The sequence below is a fragment of the Diceros bicornis genome, chromosome 4, assembly GCF_020826845.1.
Source record: "Diceros bicornis minor isolate mBicDic1 chromosome 4, mDicBic1.mat.cur, whole genome shotgun sequence".
NCBI classification, from domain to species: domain Eukaryota; kingdom Metazoa; phylum Chordata; class Mammalia; order Perissodactyla; family Rhinocerotidae; genus Diceros; species Diceros bicornis.
The window spans coordinates 42,526,936-42,548,754 of record NC_080743.1 but is presented as its reverse complement, the minus strand read 5'-3'; the positions used below and the strand labels follow the sequence as shown (position 1 = coordinate 42,548,754).

Below are 21,819 nucleotides of genomic sequence, written 5' to 3'. Positions count from 1 at the left end.
TTCATTGACAGTTTGATGTGTGCTAGGCGTTGCATAGAACAGAGAAATGCAGTCCCCACTTTTTTGGTACAGATACAGCCTACCAGAAACTGGACTGGAATCTACCAAACTCTGAACATGCAATTTCTTTGGCTACTCTCTTGGTACTTGTGGAAGGGGATTGTCATGGTAGATTCCAAAAGGGGAGAGGAAATGGTAAAAGGAAAATTAATTAAAAATTAAAATTACATTAAAACAATCAAATTTGAATCATACCTAATTTCTTAGTGATAAAATCTTGACCAAATGGCACCCCTCCTCTGTTGTGTTTTTCTCTTCATGCAGCACAACCAAAGTGGTAAGGGATGGAGACACCTCACAGCTAGCCACATCAGACAAATCAACCTTGGCAGTCAATGAAATGACAGATGTTGATGCCAGAGTGCCCCCATAGCCTACACTTATAAAGCATTTTTTCATCCTTTGAAAGCAGTTTTTGCTATGGCTGAGTTTGGCCAAGAGGATGAAGCTGATAAAAAGAAAAGGTCCGGGGAAGACTACTGGGAGTTCTCCCCCCTATTCTGGCCTGTGCCAAGCCCTGTCTCTGATCCTGAAAAGTTTTGATTCTTCTCTCTCCATCATCCCAAGGAAGTCCATGGCTGCATCTCTTCAACCCACTCCCTCTCCCCGCAGCCACAAGAAGTTCCCTAGATTCTGGCCAAGATAGGCAATTTTGTCTGCCATGTCTCACAGCACCTTCCCTAGCTCCTCTTAGGTGGCACTTAAGGGCATGGAAGAGGCTAATATAACAGTTGCCTTTTAGAACAGAAGAGGAGAGTTCAGTGGATCGGCCAGCCTAGCCTCTCTTCCACCTAATCTCTCAACTCCTTCCCCTTCTGCAGTTGTAGTTCTTGTGCGACTTATCTTGTATCTTGTCTCCCAGGAAACCACTGGTAAAGCTTCACTTTCCCCACCCACAGAAAAGGCTCAGGCCTGTGCAGTAGGATGGTTGGCTTTTCTGGTCTGGCTACAGTGAGCCTGTGGTGGATGCTTCCTTTCCTGGGGCTTGAGAGAGGAAGGCTACAGCAGCTGCCATGTCAAGCCCCTTCATCAGGCTTATACACTGTCGGGTGGAAAATATCAAGTGGTAAAGATACTTAGACCTGCCTTGAGGCTTCCAGTCTATGTTAGCCTGGTTACTGTCCCAGAATCACAGACGGCGTGGAACCATGGCCTGAGAGAACCAACCTTCAGTGACCAGGACGTGGAGCCCTGCAGTGGACTTCCAGGTGCCCTACAGCACTGGTATACATGCAGTGAGAGTCACTGACCCCAAAGTTGGGGGAGGGGGGTGTACGTTTGCACACACACGTGTGTGTGTGTGCAAACATGCATGCAGGTTGGGAAGCACTGTAGCCGGATAGGACTCTGTGCTGCTTTTTCGTCACCTCCCACTGCTCTCTTACTTGGCTTAGTTTGCTTCTGGTGTGGGTCTAAGCGGAAAGGCCTAGCCCAGTCCTGGGCATCCTTAGAAAGCACCGTGAGATAACTGGGAATCTACTTTAAAGAGAAGGGTGCTTGGGGCCCCTCATATATACTCAGTGAGACAAAGAGTTGAATCCTTTGGTACCACAGAAAGAAGCAGAAGTAGTAGTAGAAGTAGCAGCTACTTAATCTGCTTTCAACGGAGATTTAAAAAATCATCTGGGAAATTCTGACAATAGCAGTTAGATTAAAAACTGGGACTCTCATTCCCTGCACATTGGTGACCAGCCAAGCCCCCTGGTGGGTGGGACGGGGAAGGTCGTCTTACTGGAGGTAGTTTGTGTCTGTTTTAAGCTTAGCCCAGTGCTGGAGACTGTGATTTCAGAGCCCCCTCCAGGGCAGTTTTGGGACACTATCCTTCTGCCTTTCAGCTGTCTTCTCTGTGCCTGTGCTGGTGAGAAGTGCTGAGGCTGTGCCCACAATGCCTGACTAGTGTTTCACTCCTGGATCCCAGGACAGAAAAAAAAACAATTAAGATAAAAAAATGAATACTGAAGCCTCTGCACTACTGTTGTTCCTGCCTCTCTCTGTCCACTCCAGGCAACTGCTGGCTGTTCTCAGACAAATGGAATGGAAAGTATCCTTCTCCTAATTTAAAATTTAAACAGAACTGTTCTCATGGTGTGTGTATGTATGTGTATGTGTGTATGAGTGTGTTTTAATTCCAATAAAGTGCTTTGAGGAGGGGAGGACTGTGATCCTACTTCAAGAGTCTGAAACAAGGAAAGAGAAACAAACTTGTGAACAAGCCGGGGCCATGTCTCACAGCTCTGCACCTCCATGCCTGGCATAAGGCCTGAGGCCGGCATTGCTCAGCCTCTGGCTACAGGGGAAACCAGAGGCAGTGTTGTGTCCATTACTGTTGCTCCTCCCCTCCTGGATTTTCTGCTCCACTTTTCCCTCAGAAGAGCAGAATTGGGTAGGAGAGATTGAGAGAGACTTGTGACCAGCAGCTCCAGACTAAGAGCAGCTCCAGGAAGTTCAGGCTGGACCCAGGGGATAACTGCACTAACACCCAGATTTGCAGGCAGCCCCATGACTTGAAAACACCAGGCAGGCAGCACTTAGGGCGAGCTTCGCTCGAGTCATAGCCTTGGTGGCCTTCCTGGCAGGAATGGATGAGAGCTGACCTTGCATCTAGAAAGAGGAAATGTGTCTGTGTTCTCTTACGATGGCCAGCAGTACAACCCCTCTGAGGCTTGGGTCCCCTAAGCATCACCATCCATAACTGTTTATTGCCTCCCTAAATGAAACATAAAGCGCAGAGCCAGGCTGAGTGAAAGAGAGATAAGGACAAGAACATGATACCACCTGTTGACATTTGTTTAATGCTTTGAACTTTGCAATGCCTGTTAACATGCATGTTCTCCCATCTAACCCTCACAACATCCCTGTGAGGTAGGTCCAGCAGTAAGAGATTTGCTCATGGCCACACCATTGTTAGGGGCTGAGTAAACCCAGACTACAGGTTTCCTAGTTTCAGGTTGATGCACTTTTCACTTCATGTATACAGGCTCTTTTTGCCAACCAGACACAGGGGCAGTGGGAGCACTACCAGAGGCCTCCCTGCTCCCTAAGCCTGGAGGGGGCCACTGGAAATGCTGAGGTCAGGTGTCAGGACCAAGGGTGTCCTCTGGAGGCCAAGACAGGAAAACAGAAGGAAGGGCAAGAGGACCAGAGGTTCAGGGTCAACGGCTGCCACTGCTACTACCAGTGTCAACGGAGCATACACTGTGTTCCCTACATCTTGACCTCTGTCAGGTGAAAAGGCCTTATTTGTTTACTCAGAGGTCTCCCAGGGCCCACTCCCAGAGGAAAGAAGCCTGAAGCTATGGCTGGGAGGTAAGACTCCTGACCCTCCTCCCCTCCCACAGTGCCTCCCCATTCTGTTACACTCTGCAGCCCAGGAAAAGGGGGAAGGTGAGGGCTGGCTGACTCAGCCTGCAAGTGCTTGGAGATCTGGAGCTGAAAGGCCCCAGCACTGTTCAGCTAATGATTATTATTAACTCTGAACAGGCCTTGGCACAGCAGCCAGCTGGCTCAGGGAGGATGCTTGGATCTCCCACAGTGAGGTTTTAAAAACAAGACCCATAGCAGCCATGCACGGGGGTGGAAGGGTGGGGACAATGAGAAAGAAGGGACACGCCAGTGTCAGGGAGTGGGGAGGGACAGTCTGCCCTGTGAGAGGTTGGGGAGAGAGGAGGCACAGGCTGGCAAGAGGGATAGCAGCCTACCTTTGATGCAGCTGAAGAGCCAAGAAGGTGAGTCTGGAAGATTTCCCCAGGCACAGAGCTCCTGCCATTCAACACCACCCCCAGCCACAGTGGGGCTCAAGGGAAGGGGTGGTTATGGGAAAGATGGGGATTGGAGGGGGCATCTGAGCCCAGAATGGTACTATTACGATTTGGATACAAAAACCATCCATATTTCTAATGTCCTCAAGGTTGAGTTTGAATATAATCACATTTGGAATCAGGACTTAGTGAGCCTGCTATGCAAATTTGTGCAAATGACATGCAATTTTTTTATTTGAGCACTCTGGCTTTTTTTAAAAAGGCAAAACAGGCTGACTACTAGCACCCTTCCCTAACCAGGGGACAAGGGCAGAGGGCAGCCATTTGCTTCTCTCCCAAGGCCTCTGCCTCACTGCTGAGGAGCCCAGCTTATATCCCAGATGGGGAGATACAGGGAGTGGGGGGAAGAGAGCGTGTAGGGAAGCAGGAGGCTTATGCAGCCGGCAGCCACCGAGATCCCAGCTGGAGGAAGAGTGCCCTGGCACTGAGGCCTAACGGTTGTCCAGCTGCTGCCCCAGGATGTGAGGGCAGGTGGTGTGGAGGGAGAAATGCAAAGAGGGGAGGGGAAGGAAGTCCCCCACAATCTGGCCGGCCAGGAAGAAGGGCTCCTCCTGGTGACCTACTCCCTAAACTACAGTCAGAACATCTAAGCAAAAGGAGACCAGCTGTGCCCTCCTCTCTGCCCTGTGCCCCTGCCCTCCAGGCCTACTGGTCAGAGGTGACAGCTGGGGCCCCTTTCCTCCTGCAGAATATAAATGACTTCCCCCTTCCTCCCAGGGCTGGGAATAGACATCAGCTGGCACAGCCCACGCAAACTGCCGGCTGTCAGCCCGCCTGCCCGCCCGCCCACCAGCCCCCGCACCAACTGGGAGGAGGCAACACCTCAGGCAGGCTCAGGCTTTATGGCGTCGTCTGCTTGGCTCTCAGAACAAGCTGGTGAACCTTACCCAGCCCTCCCCCGCTGCTGTAGACAGGGTGAGACTCCCAGCACTGGCTGGGATACGGGGAGAGGAGATGGAACCCCTGATCAAAGTGACCCCAGGTGAGACTCTCCTCCAGGCGGCCCCAGTAACCATCTCTTCCAAGTTCAGACCACATTGGGTAGTTTGAGAGGGGAGAGAGGGCAATGAAAGAGACAGGAACAATCACCCTCAGCACAACAGTGGCCCCCTTTACATGCTTAAGGTCTGAAGAGCTCCTGGGAGATGCCATGTGACCCAGGAGGAGCCTGGTGAGATCCACTCAGAGGACACTTCTGCCCTTGCAGTCTCCATCCCTGTACTGCTGAATCATACCAACCTCCTTGCTTCTCAGCCACCCAGAAAGGCGGTCTTGAGCCTTCAAAAGACCTGGAACAACCAAAATACTGCCATCTAGGAATGCCTCCCCCTGCTCCTGGGACCCGAGCTCCAGCCTCTACATCCCAGGCCTCCCAGAGTTTCCACTGAGCTATCTCTGTCTGCCTCCACACCAGCATTCCTGGCTCAGCCGTCTTCAGTCCTTGCCATGATCTATGGAGGTTCCATCTCCCCAACTGAGCCAGACCACAGTTAACCAGTCTGGCATCCAGCCCTCAGTGCCGAGGGCAGTCTGGGGAACTACTTCCAGTTTGGGACAAGGAGGGGTCTCTGCAGGGAAGAGGGACCGGCCCTCATTTGCCTGCTGGCACTAAACTCAGCCCCTTCCAGGGCCAAAGAGCTGGCAAGAGATGACAACTGAGGAAAGCTTAGTTGACAAGGAGAAAAGAGGAACCAAGGAGACTTGGTCTTCCCAAGATCAGAAGAGCCCTGCCCCACTTCCTTGGTTCTTATTTTGTTCTAAAAGCTTCGGAATAGCTCCACAAAGCTATATGCTAAGGCAAGAACCTGAGCCCTAAGAAGGGCAAAACGTGAGATGCTCAGGACTACTTTGCCACTGAGAATGGATGTCAAGGGAAGGAACACACTCATGTCCTGCAGCCTTCAAGCCCAGATCCTGAGGTGGGCTAAGGAAGTTCTTAGCTGGGCAAAGAAGCCCAGCCAGGAGCCATAGGCTTCGTTAAGCCAATGTCCTTCTCCAAAAGCTTTAAAGTGACTTTAGTGCCTTTACTGTCTGGGAGTTCAGGAAACCCTCACCTGGGCCCCTTCTCTCCACAGGGCCTGACCCCTTGTGCCCTGGTCCAGGGGCCAAATTGGCACAGATTCCTGGAAGGCCATGAGGGTAGACCTGTCCCTCCAGAGGGGTAAGGGGATAATGAATGTAACAATTACATCCTGAGTCTGCTGAGTGGTCCAGCCCATGGTCCAGAGCTGGGAGGGTGTTCTGTGACATCAACCCAACAGACACTGAATGTTTAAGAGATTGTTTGGAAACACTCACTTGTTACACAGATGAGAAAAGTGAGGTCCTGAGACATGTGACCTGCCTAAGGTTGCACTATAGAGCCTACGAGAATGATAACCCATAAACAAGACCCATGGGCTCTCCACTACAGCACACTGCTTTCTCAAAAGTGACCCAAAGAGCCATAGCTGCCATTCATAAGTTACAGGAACCCAACTGTTTATCAGGCATGCAAGAAAGAAATGTGTGCCAACACCATCACCACCACCACCCAACACTTCTGTCTCCCATCAAGAGTGGAGGCTTCAGGACCAAGCGCCACATCACCTTCCACTTGTACCCAGTATACTTCCCCATTTTGGCCCACTGAGTCATCCATCAATAATAGCAATTTGGGTTTCTGCAGCCCCTGGCCAAGCTAAGAAGTACAAAAACCCTACCACTTCTGAAGTGGATCCCTTGAAGGTCACCAAAGGAACCATTGAAGTCCAAAGCAAGTGTCCCATCTAGATTGAGAGCTCAGAGGAACTCACATTTCCATTTTCTTCCTTGGCAAGTAGGAGCTGGAGATCTGGTGCATGATCACCAGGGCTGGATAGAGGGGCAGCGCCAGGCACAGGTACCAGGCTGCACCTTTGATCTGGGCCTGGAACCACACTGAGTACAGGCCCAGGAGCACCGTTACAGTAGCCATCAGGTAGACCACCAGTCCACATGTCAGATGGTAGAGCTTGAGGCGAGCCACCCTTGAGACCCTGGCTGCCCGCGGACAGAGGAGGCAGAGCCCACACAGGGCCTGACCACCAGTGGCCAGCAGTGTCAGAGCCCCTACCCAACTGTGCCAGGACACCAGGTGGGGCAGCTCACTGCGAGTCCTGCTGGAGATGATGAAGCCCAGGCCCAGGGATGCACAGAGGATGGCTAGGGTCTGCCCCACCCAGTGGAGTCGGATCCGGGCCTTTCGGGAGCAGAAGAAGAACGGGGAGTGCTCAGACGAGAAGAGTAGGATGGCCTCAGCCATGCAGAGGCAGAACTGTGAACACAGGAGAGGGCCAGTGAGCCTCAGGCCCAGCTTGGAGGCCTAAGAAAAAGGAGGTGCTCTCATACATCCAAACAATGAGGAAAAAGGGTAGGGGCTAAAGAACTCCCACCAGTACCTCCTGCCTCACAGGTCAGCATTTCTGGGCACAATTGAGAATCAACACTTGAGTGGAAGTCTCATCATTCAGGCTGACATCCACACCCCTCCTCCTCCACAGACAATGTCCCCCATTTCTTGACCAATGGGAACAGCAAATGTTAAACTTCCTCCTGAACTTTGAGGAGAGCAACTGGATAACACCTCTTCCACTTTCTCCTTCCTCTTTTCCTACTAGTGGAGAAAGAAATATCCTCCATGCCCTCCCACCCCCTTCAACCACCTGACACTACCTACAGCCCAGCCCTCCAGGTCTCCCAGTCTCATAGGTTGCAGGGCGAGATGGGGTCCGACCTGTCCCCCACCTCTCTAAGCCTTAGAAAGGCTGAGCCTTTTGAAGGCTGGATGCTTACTAGGGGCATATCCAAACAAATCAGCTGCAGAAAGAAGCCCAAACTCACCGCCAAGGCCATGAATACAGGGTGCCAGGAGAAAAGACCTAAGAATCAAAGAGAACAGACTGACGGCCGGCCACCATTGATTCTGCCCCTGTGGCTGGCTAGAGCCCAAAGAATCTGGTTACAGGGGAAAGGTCAGTGTACTATCCCCAACCCTAATCATGAATCAGGAACTCAGGGCAAAGTGGAGCAGAGAAGGGGCCTTTGGGTGAGCAACCAAGAGGGCAAACATACCAGTTTGGCCTAGGTTCCCCACTCAGCACCTCGCAGCTGTCAGCCCAGTCCTAGACCTCCCTCCCTTACTTGTATCCTTCATCATGCTCATGATGAACTACTGAGTTCAGTTCACTTCAGTCGTCTGCCTCTCCTCCCCAGGACCCAAAGCCCCGCCCCTCTAAGGCCCCTCCCCCAGGGCCCCGCCCCACCACGCCCTTACCACCCCTCCACAGTCCGCCCCTTCACTGCTAGGGTCCCCACTCCACGTCTCCTAGCGCTCCCAAGCGCTGCCCCTCCAGCATCTCGGCTCCGCCCCCTTCCCTGGCCCCGCCCCTCCTTGCACACTCACTGGTTCCTGGCCGGGACAGCAGAATCAGAAAGATGGTGAAGCCCAAAGCTACCAGGTGCGCCAAGATCCCACTGCCTCTCCGCAGCCAGCGGGTCAGTCTCGGCTCCCTCGCTGGAGCGGGAGCCAGATCTACCACCAGGGGCTGCATGGCCGCGCCGGGCCGGCGCACACTCCCAGCTGCCAGAGCGCGTCTTCCGGGTTTGCGATCGCGGAGGCGGCCGCCGCTGCGGGAGAGGCTCCTCCCCGGGGACGCCTCCGGCCGTGCGGCGGCTTCGCCCACAGCGCCCTCTGGGGGATGGGGGGAAAGCGCGTCGGCTCTGGAGAGCCCCGAGGGCAGAAGGGGACCAGGCAACTCCGGGCCCACTTTGTTTCTTCAGCTAACCTCATTTGTATCTTTATGTCTACAATGGCTTGTCTCAAGTAGCCTGCGGAAATTACATTTACAGCAACTGATTTCACCCAAACCCCAAATCACAAACTTGGTACATTGAACCAAGAGTGTGAAACCAGTGTTTTGCAGTTTTCCAGAAAAACTGAATTTCCCTAGCTGCCCACTCTCTCTTGCCATCCCTTCTTCTGTCTTGTTAAAGGAATAAGATTCCCCCCTGCTTACAAGCAAGGAGACTGAAAGGAAAGGGCAAGGACAAAAAATAGTGCCCTGTGCCTGGTGAATTCAGGTTTGAGGACGAAAGGAGGGAGACGCAAGAGTCTCGTCCCCTATCTGCACAGTAATTGTCCCCAGTGAGATAAATGGCAGAACTAGGGCACTCCCAGCCCGTGCCACCTCCAAACCATCTGCTCAGCCCTGGGAAGCCAGGTGATCCTGAAGGCCCAGGACCTCCCACATTCCTGCTGCCTTCTACACCAAGGGAAGTTCTGTAAGTGATCATACCTTTCCCCTTCATGCCTCCAAAAAAAGTGTGGTTCAGATCAAGGAGGCCTACCTGGGAGAGGCTGCACCCCTTCCTTAAGGGCAAACAGGCTGTCCTACAGAAATCAGGGACATCCTGAGAGCAGTTACCAACTCAATTCGAGCTCCTCCAGTGGTTGAGAAAATAAGGCAGGCAGTAAGAAGCCGGAAGGGCAAAACAGCTGAAGAAACTGAGGCAGTAATTCAGAGATAGGATGGAGGCCCAGGGTTACTCGAAGACCAGAAAAGGGCCACAGGCTGACTCCCTCAGACCCCCAGGGCAAAGATCCAAGAGTAGAGCCAGATCCTGTGGCTCCCCTCCCCTGTTAAGTTTCCCTTCCCGATGGGACTGGAGTAGCCTCTGGGGTCAAGATTCTGGGGAGCCCTGCTCACTCAGACCCACATGCCTCCACCATCCTATCTGGAGAGAAGACTGCCCCAATGATACAAACCCCAGCCATTTCCACACTTTTTAACAAGGACAAAAATATATGAGCATAAGAGACTTCTGCAGGTAAGCGATGGGAGCTGGAATCTGGCTGCCTATCATCTCAGCCTCCCAGGGTGCGGTTAGGCACAGTAAGGACACTCATTTTGTTACATTTTTTTCCTTCCTTTTCTCTGTTTCTGTTTTTATACTTTCTTAGCAGCAACAGAACAGGGAGACAGTCTTGAGGTATTTTAAAGAGTTTTTTTTCTTAAAAAAAATAATATAAAGTTATAAAAAGCGGCAGCAGCCTGGGGCCCGGATCTGGAGGGGAGGAGGTGCTGGCGGCTCCATCGCAGTGGACAGGCACTTTCTCGTTAATGGGCTTTTGACTGCAGGGAGACAAGAGACAAGAGTCAGCGTCAGGCTGCGGGCCTACCAGTCCTCCTACCCAGTGAACTGTGTGGATCATAAGGCTAAGGCTTGATTTCCTCCTGCTGGCCTGGTGAGTAAAGCTGGGCAAGGGGGAAGATGAATGCCAGCCCAGCAGGGGCAGCCTGGAGAACACCCATGCACACCCAGGCCCTGGGCAACTGTCAAACTCACTCCTCTCATATGGGTGCCAGAGGTGTTGGTATGTATCTGGCCCATGCCTAAATCAGGAGAGCATCCCCCCTTCCCACCTCCAGTAAGTCCCTCCTGGCTGGGATCATATGGATTGTTCATAGCATACTACGCCAGGGATCCCATCAGAAGAGGCAAGTAAACCTGGCTGCTGGCTTTACCAGAAACCCTGGAGAACTCGCCTGGCACCTGAAAACCTCGAAGTGTGGACATGTGCAAGCTGGGCATCCATGCACATGTGGACCCTGAGTTGTGTCCCTGCCCTTTCATACCCTGAAACCCAGAGACAAAACCAATGAACAAGACCAGCCCACCTGCCCTGCTGCTCAGCATGTTAGGTCACAGCTCAGGGACCAAGGCTCAACCCCACACCCAAACCTTTCTTATCAGAGCTCAGGGAGTCCAACTTCCTCTCCTTCAGGGGACAGAGGTAGCTCCAGTTCCTGGAGTGAGGGCCACAGCCAATTCAGAAAGTGGCCTCTGATAACAGCAAAAGTGAGAGTGGGGGAGGGGGAGGCAGAGGCAGCATCTCCATAGTTGAGGAAGAAGGCTGGGGATAGGGGAAGGCCATCAAGCAAAAGCTGGAGTCACCTTGCGAAGAGCTGATCCACCTCTCCCTAAAGAAGATGGCGCAGGAACTCTCTCAACTTCCCCTTTCTTCCCTTCCCTGCACAAACATTTACTTAGCACCTTCTCTGTGTCAGGTTCCCACTGTGCACTCCCCCCTCATCCATCCTGACCCTTCCCTGCCCACGCTCTTCAGGGAGCCAGGCTGGTACCTTCAGTGTAGAACACTTCTCCTCAAAGGCCAGGGCTGGACCCGGCTTCTTGCGGCGCACAGAGCAGGCCGCATCGGCTGGGGCGCCAGCCTGGCAGTGCTTGGCCTTCACTGGCCGGCAGTAAGTGGCCAGGTTTTTCCGCTTCTTGGCTACCTCTTCCTCAGAGAGGCAGTTGGTTGGTAGGGCCTTGGCTGGGTGTCCAGCCGCTCCCCGGTTGTCCAGCTGAGAAGCCTTGACCGGTGTGGGGGGCTGATGAGGGGAACCCCGACAGTCCAGGGGCCCTGCCCTCTTCACTCTTGGCCCCACCGTCCCATTAAGCCCCATGCCTAGGGCTGTTTTAGTCTTGGCCGAGAGGCTACGGCAGCCAGAGGGTTTGCCTTTTCCAGTGGGCTCCAGGATGCAGGTCCGTTTGAAAGTGGTGGGGCCTGGGGATAACTTTCGCTTTCGAGAAGGCGCCTCCACCTCAGCTCTGTCCTTGCCTTTGGACGACTTGCTGGCCTTCGAAGGAGGGAGCTTGCTGAAGGACGGGGATGGTGTGTTGGCAGGCAGTGGTGAGGTGATGGCCTGGCTCCCACCTGTGCATTCTGCCTGGCTGCAGGCGGCTGCCACACTGGGGGAGCCTGCAGGGTAGCTGGGGACATGGCTGTCCTTGGTGGGGGGCGTGGAGGCTGGGCAGGCAGGTCTGTGTGGTGGGCCTGGAAGGCGGTGGCAGCTGCCCGTAGAGGATGGGCTCAGGGGAGCAGACAGGGGTGAGCTGACAAGGTGGGATGGAGGCTCAGCCGCCGGTGGGATCTTCCTGCAGCAACAAGAGAGCCCCACTGTGATGCCAAGCAAACAAGAGGGCCTCCCCACCAACATACACCAGTCTTTGCCCCACCTAGAAATGGCCCACAGAGCCCCAGCATTGCTGCCATCTGCTGGGAGACACTGGAACTGAGGGTCAAGAAGAAGGCACAAGAATAGGCAGGAATGAACTAGTATATAGACCCATTAAGAACCTCATTTTAAATCTCAGCTTGGACATCTCCTATCCCTAGTTACCCAAAAGGTCCTGGAAGTGATGGATAAGAGTCGAGATTCACTCATGCCCTGCCTTAGCCCAGCTCCAGGCTGCCAGGTTTCCCCACCTCCTCTTCATTCTAGCTACAGTCTTCCTGGCAAACAGTTAAGCCAAATCTATAGGTATACGTGGAGAATTAGAGCTTCGGAAGCCCACGTATGCCTGGGGCCCAGGGAGGGATGTTCTGGGCCTGAGAGACTCACTTCCACATGTGTGAGCTGAGGTGCCGTTCCAGCATGGAGCTCAGTGCCGAGCAGAACCGGTCCAGCCGGCGGCTAAACACGTAGCATCCTGGACTCACCAGCCGGCTCCCAAAGGTGCAGAACTGAAGGCAGAGGGAAGGTAGAAGGTTAGCGGGACCTGAAATGCAGGGAGGGCACCTGCACACAGGATGTGACCTCCTCCCCACATCGTGGGCCAGGAAAGCTGAGCCACCCCCCACCCCAGGTCCCTGCCCCAGGTCCTTACCGCCTGTGGCCGCGGGGGCCGGGTTGCATAATGGCAGTCAGGGGGGAGGTGGAGATCATCAGATGTCCCCTCCTCCTCACTCTCCTCGCTGGAGGCCTGGGCCCCACCCCGGGGCAGAGGGAAGGGGAACAGGCCTGGGTCACCATCACCACCACAGGGGCCATCATCATCCAACTCACTTTCAGAGGAGGCCCGGGACCTGGAAGGGCCAAAGGGGATGTAAGGGCAATGTGCTGGGAGTGGGTCAGGGTCGGGTATCCCTGAACCTGCCAAGCTCAGAAAGCCTGGGCAGACGCCCTGCTGGGAAATCAGACAACGAGGAAGGAGGACAGGAAAGGAGGGAACAACAGAGCTCAGAGTAAGAGCCAGAAAGACCAGGGACCACAGCTCCCAAGGGATTCTCTCCCCAGCCCCTTCACTTCCCAGGCCCTGCCTCCTCAGGGGAAAAATCTACTCCAGATTCGCCTCCTCCAGAAAATCTTCTGAGTTTAACTGCACCCAGCTCTGGTCAGCCCGGTCAATTCTCTCAGCTCCCTTCTTGCATCACATATTCCTGTGAGCCTGTCTGCGAGCTGAGCCTGTGTTTCATGTCTGCCCCTCATGTTACAGGCAGAGATGCGTGTGTGTCTCCTTCGGCAAGGCAGGCTCTCCCTGAGGTCCAGCACAGCCTCTGCACATGAAGGGGCCAGTGAATGAATACACAGTAGGACTGCCTCACCCAGGACCCTGAGCCTTGCGGCTCCCTAGTTAAGAGTTCTGGCCTGTTGGAAGCAGCTGGGAAAATGTTTTTATCCTGGGTGTTGGAACTGGCACACTATAGAGAGGCTGGGGAACTGTGGTATGCTCAGTCAGGAACAGGGAATCACCTACTTCCACACCCCTGCCAGGGGCCCCAGGTATCCCCCGAGACTCAGGGCAGAGTGAACAGCATCTTTCAGAACACTTTCTGGGCCTGTCTCCAGGGGTCCCTGATGGCTTGGGGCCAAGTGTCCCCAGGTCAGACGGGGGCTGGATCCTGGACGTACCTGGGCAATGCACAGTATGGGTAGGTCTGCTTGTCACGAGCAGAGAAGGTGCTGCTGGGCGCAGCCGCTGCTGCCACAACCTGGACTGAGGAGAGGGGCTCCTGGGAGGCGCGCTCGAGAGCTGGCTCCTTACGCCCTGGGCTCTTCTCCTTGGGAGACTCCCCTTTGCGGGAGTTGGCCTTCAGCTCTGCCACTAGCACATCAAAGTCCTTGGCCCGGCCCTGGACCTCCCGGCGCTGGTGCACCGAGTGGATCTAGAATACAGCAGGGTGGAGGGGTAGGGAGGGGTGTGAGCTGAGCAGGGGTGAGGGGCAGCAGTGTGCTCTGGCCTGGGCAAGCGGAGAGAGAGGGGGTGTGAGTGTTTGTGTGTCTTTGTTTCACTCCCCCACAGGACCAGAACCCTCCTTTGGGGTGGGGGAATCTGGAAGCCACCCCCTGCCTGCTGCCCCCACCTTGGGCCCGCTGTGGGCAGCCTCCTCTCCCCTTGCCTGATCTGGGCTTAACCCCCAACCCCGGAGCCAGAATTTGGATAGCATCTCAATTCCTCTCCTTGCCCAGGGCCCGTGTCTGTACCGTCCTCCCTCACTGTGCAGTGGGAGCGGGGGTTACCTTGCAGGTCAGCAGGCGGGTACAGATCTTTTTGGTCTCTGGATTTATTACCCCACACTGCCTGTTGAGGTCGCACTCCTTCCCTGTGGGGAAAGCGGTTCCCATGAAGCTCCAGGCCCTTTCTAGGAGGCCCACAGGAGGGTCTGGCTTCTTCCTGCCAAAGGCCTGGGAAGAGCTGGGCCTAAGACAGAAGAGCCTCTGGCCCTCAAGTCTTGGGCTGCAGCCTTCCGGAGAAACTCCTCTGGGCATCAGTAGCTCTCTGCTGGGTGCAAGAACCATCCCCAGCCTCATTCCCAGCCCAGGAACTCCTACTGGGGATTCCAAGCCCAAATCAGGGCAACACATATCAAGAAACAAAAGCAGCCACAGATATCTGGGATGTCCGGGAAACCAGCTGTGGGAGGTGTGCAGTGCCCTGGATCTAGGTGAGAAGAGAGATAAAGGTGAGCAGCCCAAGATGAGAAAGAATAACTTCACCTGCTTGTACACAGGCTCCCTTAGCCTTGATCAGAGACCTGGGCTGTAGATAAGCTCTCCAGAGAGCAAGCAGGTCAAGTGTGTGTCCATGTCAAGGGGAGACCAGGGGTGGCCAAGTCCCCTCCCTCCTGACCTGTCTCCATCAGGCCTAAGGACAAAGCAGTCCAAAGGAGTCCAGACTCTACCTTCCTGACCCCCAAGACCAAAACTACTCACGGGCCATCTTCCGGTGTGTTTTAGGGGGCAGCCTGGCCCCACTAGCCTCCTTTTCAGGGGGGCTGCCTTCAGTCCGGTGACTGGGGCCCTCGCTGAGGGTTATCTCGATGCTCTCTCTGCCAGAAGGTTCTTTAGAAGTGGGTGCCGTGGGGTTTTTTCCAGGGGAGTCCTTGGTGAGGCCGCCTGGCTGGCTGAGGAAAGCAGAGGGCGGGGCCACCCTAATTCCATGTCCATCAGGCTTCGGGAGACTGGACATCTTCTCCAAATTCACCACAGGCACGAAAAGGCTATACATGGAGAGAGGGTGTGGGCTGGGGGTAGGGAGGCTGGCCCTGGGCCCTGGACTCTAGCCCAGAGCCATCTCCATCCCAGCCCTAGAACTTGAGTGGGCTCCAGCAGGGGTGCAGAACATGGGAAAAGGGGACCCCATATTCCCTGGAGCACATGAAAGGAAGCGGCAGATAGAGCTGGCTGCCTCCTGCCCCACAGCCGCCTCCATTTGTGTCAACCCCTCCTTGGGCTAGGGTCAGGGCCGGTCTTAGGGAGTCTCCAGCCTCTCCTTACCAGAGGTTGTCCTTCTGGGTCTTCTCAGGAGGGTGGTGGCCACGGCTCCGGGACCCCTGGCCCTTCTCCCTGGAGGAGGTTTTGGTGGAACCTGGGGCCCTACAAGCTGGGCCCTGCCCATTCACTACATGGCATTTCTGAGAGCTGGCAGGGGCTGGAGGTGGGGGTGGGGCCCGGGCGTAAAGCTTGCTGAGGGGCCCATGTCTTCTTTCTGTCACCAGGAGGTGGAGAGAGTAATCGAGGTGAGTGGTATCAACTGCCTCCTTCCCCAACCTCCTAACCCTGCTCACAGAATCACAATAGAGAATCTGCAGTCTCCATAGCTTAGATTTTAAATTTGCCTCCTTTCCATCTGGATTTGAGCCTTCAAGACTCAAAATTCTAGGACCGGGCTTCCTGAACCCCTTAGCTCTTCCTTTAACTCCATCAGATGCTAGAAGTTTGCTCAAACAATAACCCCTACCCGTCACAATCCTCTGAAGCTGCCCCCCAGGACCTTCTATCCCCAAGGCCTCCCTCCAATACCTACACGACCTCCCAACTGACCCTGTCCTCAGAGTTCCATGTTCCACTTTCCCCTGCCCCCTCTATCTCCTCCCTAGGGCTCCCCTCACCGCAGTGCTTCTGGAAAGCTTGAGGCTTCACCACTTGGCTGCAGTGGTTACACACAACCAAATAGAAGTCGTCATGGGCAGGGCAGTGCCCGAAGATGGACATGTCTGCAATGACAGAAGCCCTTATCACTGGGGCTGGGGACCCCAGGGTTTCCTTGTTAAGATCAGAGAGCACTCCCACCCCACCACTCAGAAGACACTTCCCCTCCCAGCTGACATGACAGGCTTTATGATGGATACTCCCATCCTCCAGAGTTCTATCCAACCAGTCCCTAAGAACGTAGGCTTTCAGATGAGTGGGCACCAATTACCCACGATTAGGATCTCCCACAACAGGTCACAGGAGCCAGGGGAATGGGATGACTCAGACTCATCAAAGTGATGACCCCAGACCTGCTGCTTCAAGCAGCCACCTCCTGGGATGCAGTGGCGGAGGGGAAGGTGGTCCTGTCAGCCCTGGGCCCCAGTCCTAATGTGTGTTGACTCCCACCTTCTTTAATGAGGGTCATGGCATCCATCTTCTTTGTGTTTTTGTTATTCTCTTCCAACTCAGCCCCTGGAGGAGAAACACAGCTCAGAAGGACCACTCCCTTCCCAGAAGCCCCATCTCCTCCCTGACGAGGGCCTGCAGCCAAGCAACAGGAAGCCCACAGCCCATGACAAGCTTCTGGCGCTCAGGACCACTTGGAGAACCTTTCAGTAGGTCATTCTCAAGTGCCCATTCTTCCTTCACCTGCTACCTCTGGAATGAGCTGGCCCCATCAGGAGGGATCCAGCCACCTTACTTTACAGACCCGTCACTCTAATGTGCAGTTCAGGGTTCCATTGCCAACTAGTTGGGTGACTGTGGGTAAGTATCATCTCTTTTCTGGGCCTGCTTCCCCACTTAAATGGGAAATAGTCCTTAACACATTTTACTACAGATCCCTGAGTAGAAACCTTGATATTTCTCCAATGGGTCCTTTCTGCTACTCTGTGGCATCTTAAACAGATACTCTCCCAGGTCCCCATCCCCAAGAACTCAATTTTGTCCTACCTGGGTTACTATGGCAACGTCAAAGTTACACCCAGCTTCTCAGGTCCTGCACTGATAGGATGGCCACAGAGCAGAGAAACTGCTGTCTTGTGGCCCGTTAGCACCTTTAAAGTCCCGTTGGTCAGCCATGCAAGCCCCTCCCCTCTTTAGGGGAGCTTTGGGCAAGGACTGCCCTTGTACCTCAGTTTCTGGGTTGATGACAAAAACATGTTAGCTGTGCAAAGCAGCTCTTTCTCCATCCCCCTACCTTACTCTTCTCCCCTCCCTCCTCTACGCCCCCTCCCTGTCCCTTGGAAAAAAAAAATCAATTCTGAGTCACCAAACCCGTCTGATTCCATTTCCGGTTCTCAATGCACCCAGACCCTGACAATGGCCCCATCCTTGCCCATCCAGCATGGGGTAGTCCTGGGTTCCCACTCAGTCTGCTTCTGATGCCTACTAACAGATTTGCCCCTTTCTAGGATGAAAAGATTGTTGACAGTCTTATATAATTTCCAGATATGAGGGGTGGGGGCTAGGCATGCAAGAGACAAGGGGCAGCTCCCACTCTTAAGTCCGTTAAAATGCAGTGATGGACAGAACTGAGCTGGCAGTCCGAGGTCTCAGAGGAGAACAAGTGTCATCAGAGACCGCTCCATGCGGTCTCCTCCTCCACCTCTTCTCACTTGCAAACTTCTTCAGGGGCATGATGCCTGCTGTCACCCCGAAGGCCACGAGGCCAGGTGCCCCCTGGGGCCCAGGAGACAAAGATCAGGAGAAGGGGCTGTCAGTCTGCTCACCAAAGGCACTCAGGGGCCTAGAGAAGGTGGGGTTCAGGGGAGAGAGCCAAGAGGCAGGGCAAGAGGCCCGGGAAAGGACGGAGGGTTGGAGGCATGGATGGATGGACGGAAGGAGGGAGGAAGGGAGGATGGATAGATGGATGGACCGACGAACTAATGCGAAGGGGGTGGGGGTTCAGTAGCACTGCCGCCGGTAGGCAAACGCTGAAAAGGAGCAAGAGGTGTGGGGCAGAAGGCGAAGGAACAAGGGGGGTTCGGAGGGGGGCACAGAAGTGGGGTGCGTGGGAAACACGTGGAGAAGACTGTTGCGGATGGGGAAAGCCCGAGGCAGGTGCAGGAGGGTCGGAAGCTGGAGGACAGCAGGCAAGGAGAAAGATAAAGGGAAGCAGACGTGGGGGCAGGTACTAGGCATCGGCGGAGGCAGAGGTGGGCAGGGTGGGCTGCGGGGTGTGGGCCGGCGCTAGGACCCGGAGGCGCGAAGGTGGCGGAACGGGCGGGCACTAGGACCCGGCGGGTCCTTTGTTTGGGGGGCCGGGGAGCCGGACGGCGGCTCCCGTCGGCGGCTCCCCACTGCTGGCGGGGGCCCGGAGGGGGGGAGGGGAGACAGTGATGGGGTCCTCGGACTCTAAAGGACCTTCACTCACCGTCAGCCACGGGCAGGTCGGCCCGCTCCACCCACGAGCTCCAGCTCTGTCCCGCGAAGTCATCGAGACTCGGCACCCGCCGCTCCAGAGCGGCCATTGCTGCCGCCGCGCGTTCACGCACCGCCATCACCGCCGCGGACGCGCGCCCGCCCGGGCGCCGCCGCCGCGCGGCCCCCTCCCCCCAGCCCCGCCGCGGGCACGCCTCCCCTCTCCCTCCCACCTTTCCAGCTCACTCTTTGCGCAAGCGCAGCCCAGGTCGCCTTCCCCTCACCCTCCCTCTCGCATAGCCTTCTGGGAAGTGTAGTCTTGGAGGGGGGTGCTGTTGCTTACCAAGCTTGCAGCAAGAGACCCTCCGAGATACACAATTGCAGGGGAAAAAGAGACCGAAACCCCAGGACCTCTCTCCTAACCCTTGTACACACATTCTCTGTGCTACCAGCCCACTCTCCCAAGCTCACTGCACACACACCCCAGCCCCAAACGTCTCTCTACCCAAGACGCCCCTCTAAGCTGTGCCTCCGCCAGCTGGCTGGCGCCCCTTCCTGGGCTGGCGGCCACGAAGCGACTTCGCTCCTCTGTAGATCGAATAGGGTAGGTGCATGGAGGTGGGCGCTGTGAATCAGACGGGCAAGGGGAGGGAGTCTGTAGGATATGCTGAAGGACACAAGGGTTGAAGTGGGGGAGGGTCCTCGGCTCCCGTGTTGTCCTTCCTCTGTGGGAAACCCATGCTGCTCTGATGCAGAGCAGAGGGTTGAAGTGGCGTTGTCTGGGTTCGGGAGGACTTAGATGAGCTGACCAAGATCACCTGTCAGGATGACAGAAGGCTATCTCCGAGCCAAAGCCAGCCCCGGAACTGGGGTGGCCCCGAGGCTGCTGGTGTTTGCAGCATCTCTGCTGATCTGTCTCTCTCCTCCTGAGAACTGCGATCGATACCCTGTACCGCTTCTTCCCAAACCCTGGCTGGACCCTGACTCCATCCATCACTTTCGCTTCTTCTTCTAATGAATATTTTCTCTGCTGGAAGGGCTGCTACCAGAGCCTTGGCATAGGGAGATTTCTCATCAGATCTGTCATTTCCCTTGCTAAGGCCTGGAAAATACCTTAATCATCCACCTCTTTCTTCTTCTCAGCTAATAACATTTCTTTTCATCCTCACACAATCATGAGACAAAAGCTTGGCCACCCCCCCATCACATCAGAAAAAAGATACTAATTCTTTTCTCCTTCCTCAACCTCTCATACCTCATGCCATTTTCATCCCTTCAGCTAAGGGGAAACCAAATTGGAGGAAAATAAGTCAAGGTCTGTGACCTCGAGATTGCAGACTTTCTTCTAATTTTCACCCAGGGAAGGTTTAAGTACTTCAAGGATAATCTCTAAGGGCAGAGATTCTTAACCTGAGAGCCACAGATGATCTCTAGGGGGTCCAGGAACCTGGTGAGATTGAATGTAATATTGTGCCCAAGTGTATTTTTCCAGGGAATGTAAATGTAGCGTGTGACTGTCTATCAGAAGGGGGCTAGAGATGCAAGTTTGTTCAGCAAGAACCTTTATAGTTAAGAGGGCAAAGCGTACGGCCCTCCACTCCTGACAGGAAGCTTGTCTGAGTCACAAATGGTAGGAGAGCAAATGGAAACAGCATTGTGGAAGCCACTATTTCTCGCCTTTTGAGTTTGCTCTCAATTTGCTAATGAGTCTCAGTTACTTTGGACTAATTGGTGCCACCAAAAGAGGAGATGTCACGAGACTGGGGCCTGCCAGAAACAACTCCTCAGCCTGCAGACTTTATTGCTTGGGGTGCAGAGTGGAGAGGAGTGGAATGATGTTTTTGTGGAAATGCTGACATTTGTCCAAGAACTTAAAGGGGGGAAAGAGGGAAAAAAAATCCCCAGAAGGGCTCCAGTCTTGGCTCCTTAATGGCAAATGCTTGAAGCACTGTTTATTCAAATGTGTAATGACAAGCACCAGAAAACAACATGCAACATTCTCCCCCCACCCCTGATCTGCAGTCCTGGAAGTAGGAGACCTATGACCATGATGGTGGAGGGAACTCATGTTCAGGAAAGGTCCTAGGTGGGCACCCTGGCACAGTCAAAGTTTACTAGAGCAAAGGGCAGGTGCCCTGCCTGTTGGCCTCCTGCAGCAGCTGGAGAAACCAGACACCTTCTCCTACCTCAGGTCCCACTAGGCAAAGCGGTGATGCCAGCCCTGGTTGGAGGGGACATGAGTCCTATGAGGACAGCCCTGCCCTTGGCACTTGGCCCAGCCCAGCCCTCTGGAGGTAATGACGTGAAGTAGCTTTTCCTATTAGGATGGCCATGAAGAGAGGCCATAGCCTAAATCAAGTCTCTTCTGGCTGAGAACAAGCCAGCCTCTTGAGGAAGAGAAAGGGCCTTCTCTGCTCTAGGGAGAGTTCTGGGCTAGGAGTCCTTGGCAGGAGTGCAGACCCACCCCCCTTTCCCTAGCTGAAGGGCCAGTTGCTAAGTTAGGCCCCCAAATGAGAACACTTTATCCATCACATTTCAAATAAATTATAAATACGTACACAGAATCCAAACAAAGTTCCAGTAGAAGCTGCTCACAGACCCTCACAGGGGCCAGCTTGAAGGAAAATGAAGGTCACCCCTTTGTTCTCCGTGTCTCTGAAGCTGTAGGCAAAACTGTCCCCCCTTATCCTTGAGTAACCATGGGGACAGCTCAGGACAGAGAGAGGTTCAGACTTAGAGATACTCTCATCCCCATATCTTCTCTTCCCTCCTCAAATCCCTTCCCCAACATCTAAAAAACAAAACAAAACAAAAAACCTAATTCTTTCACTGAAAGACTCTGGAGCATTTGAGGATGTAAATCTCACACTTCCCCTGTCAAGTGGGGAAACTCTGACCCAAAGAAGAAATGATTGGCCCGAAGTCAAAGGTGTTGACTCCTGGGTACTAGTAATGTACATGTTACTATGGATGGTGTTTAGGGAGGTGAGGAGGTTGGAGGGGTTTATTCAGTCCTGAGGAGAGATTGGTACAGGGCACATTCACCTTTGGGATGATAAGTGAGCTAATTGGCACTGGATTGGAAAATGGCTGGATTCTTCCTTCTTCATCCTTCCGTGGGCAGCCCTGTGGCCAGGGCAGACTGAAGTATTTCTAGCTGGGTAGGAGACAGATGGCCCTTACCCAGTCAGCACTGACTCTTAGGCCCTGGGGTCCAGAGAGGGACTGAAGGAGGTGTCAGGAAGAGGAGACACACCAAGGACAAATATGGAACTGGGTCCCGAAGTGAAGAAGCACCA

The 21,819-nt window shown here is 54.4% G+C and overlaps 2 protein-coding genes across 4 annotated transcripts; both read right to left on the bottom strand.

The window, feature by feature from the left end:
* Positions 1-267: 267 nt before the first annotated feature.
* Positions 268-8,519, bottom strand: LOC131404251 (probable transmembrane reductase CYB561D1). Of its 2 annotated transcripts, none has more exons than XM_058538710.1 (3): positions 8,302-8,519; positions 7,740-7,777; positions 268-7,221 (listed from the first exon to the last, which is right to left on the bottom strand). In XM_058538710.1, exons 1-3 carry the CDS (start codon positions 8,447-8,449, stop codon positions 6,670-6,672), a joined length of 738 nt encoding a protein of 245 aa, XP_058394693.1. In that variant the 5' UTR covers positions 8,450-8,519; the 3' UTR covers positions 268-6,669. The 2 variants fall into 2 exon arrangements, with proteins under 2 accessions (XP_058394693.1, XP_058394694.1); XM_058538711.1 differs by having other exon boundaries at positions 271-7,173.
* Positions 8,520-8,619: 100 nt separating this feature from the next.
* On the bottom strand, positions 8,620-18,666 carry ATXN7L2 (ataxin 7 like 2). 2 transcript variants are annotated; one of them, XM_058538706.1, is made up of 11 exons: positions 18,534-18,666; positions 16,565-16,630; positions 16,075-16,179; positions 15,461-15,671; positions 14,897-15,183; positions 14,204-14,286; positions 13,595-13,848; positions 12,570-12,768; positions 12,305-12,426; positions 11,042-11,837; positions 8,620-10,030 (listed from the first exon to the last, which is right to left on the bottom strand). In XM_058538706.1, the coding sequence occupies exons 1-11, from the start codon at positions 18,658-18,660 to the stop codon at positions 10,016-10,018; spliced, it is 2,265 nt and encodes a 754-aa protein (XP_058394689.1). In that variant the 5' UTR covers positions 18,661-18,666; the 3' UTR covers positions 8,620-10,015. The 2 variants fall into 2 exon arrangements, with proteins under 2 accessions (XP_058394689.1, XP_058394691.1); XM_058538708.1 differs by lacking the exon at positions 16,075-16,179.
* Between the last annotated feature and the right edge of the window lie 3,153 nt (positions 18,667-21,819).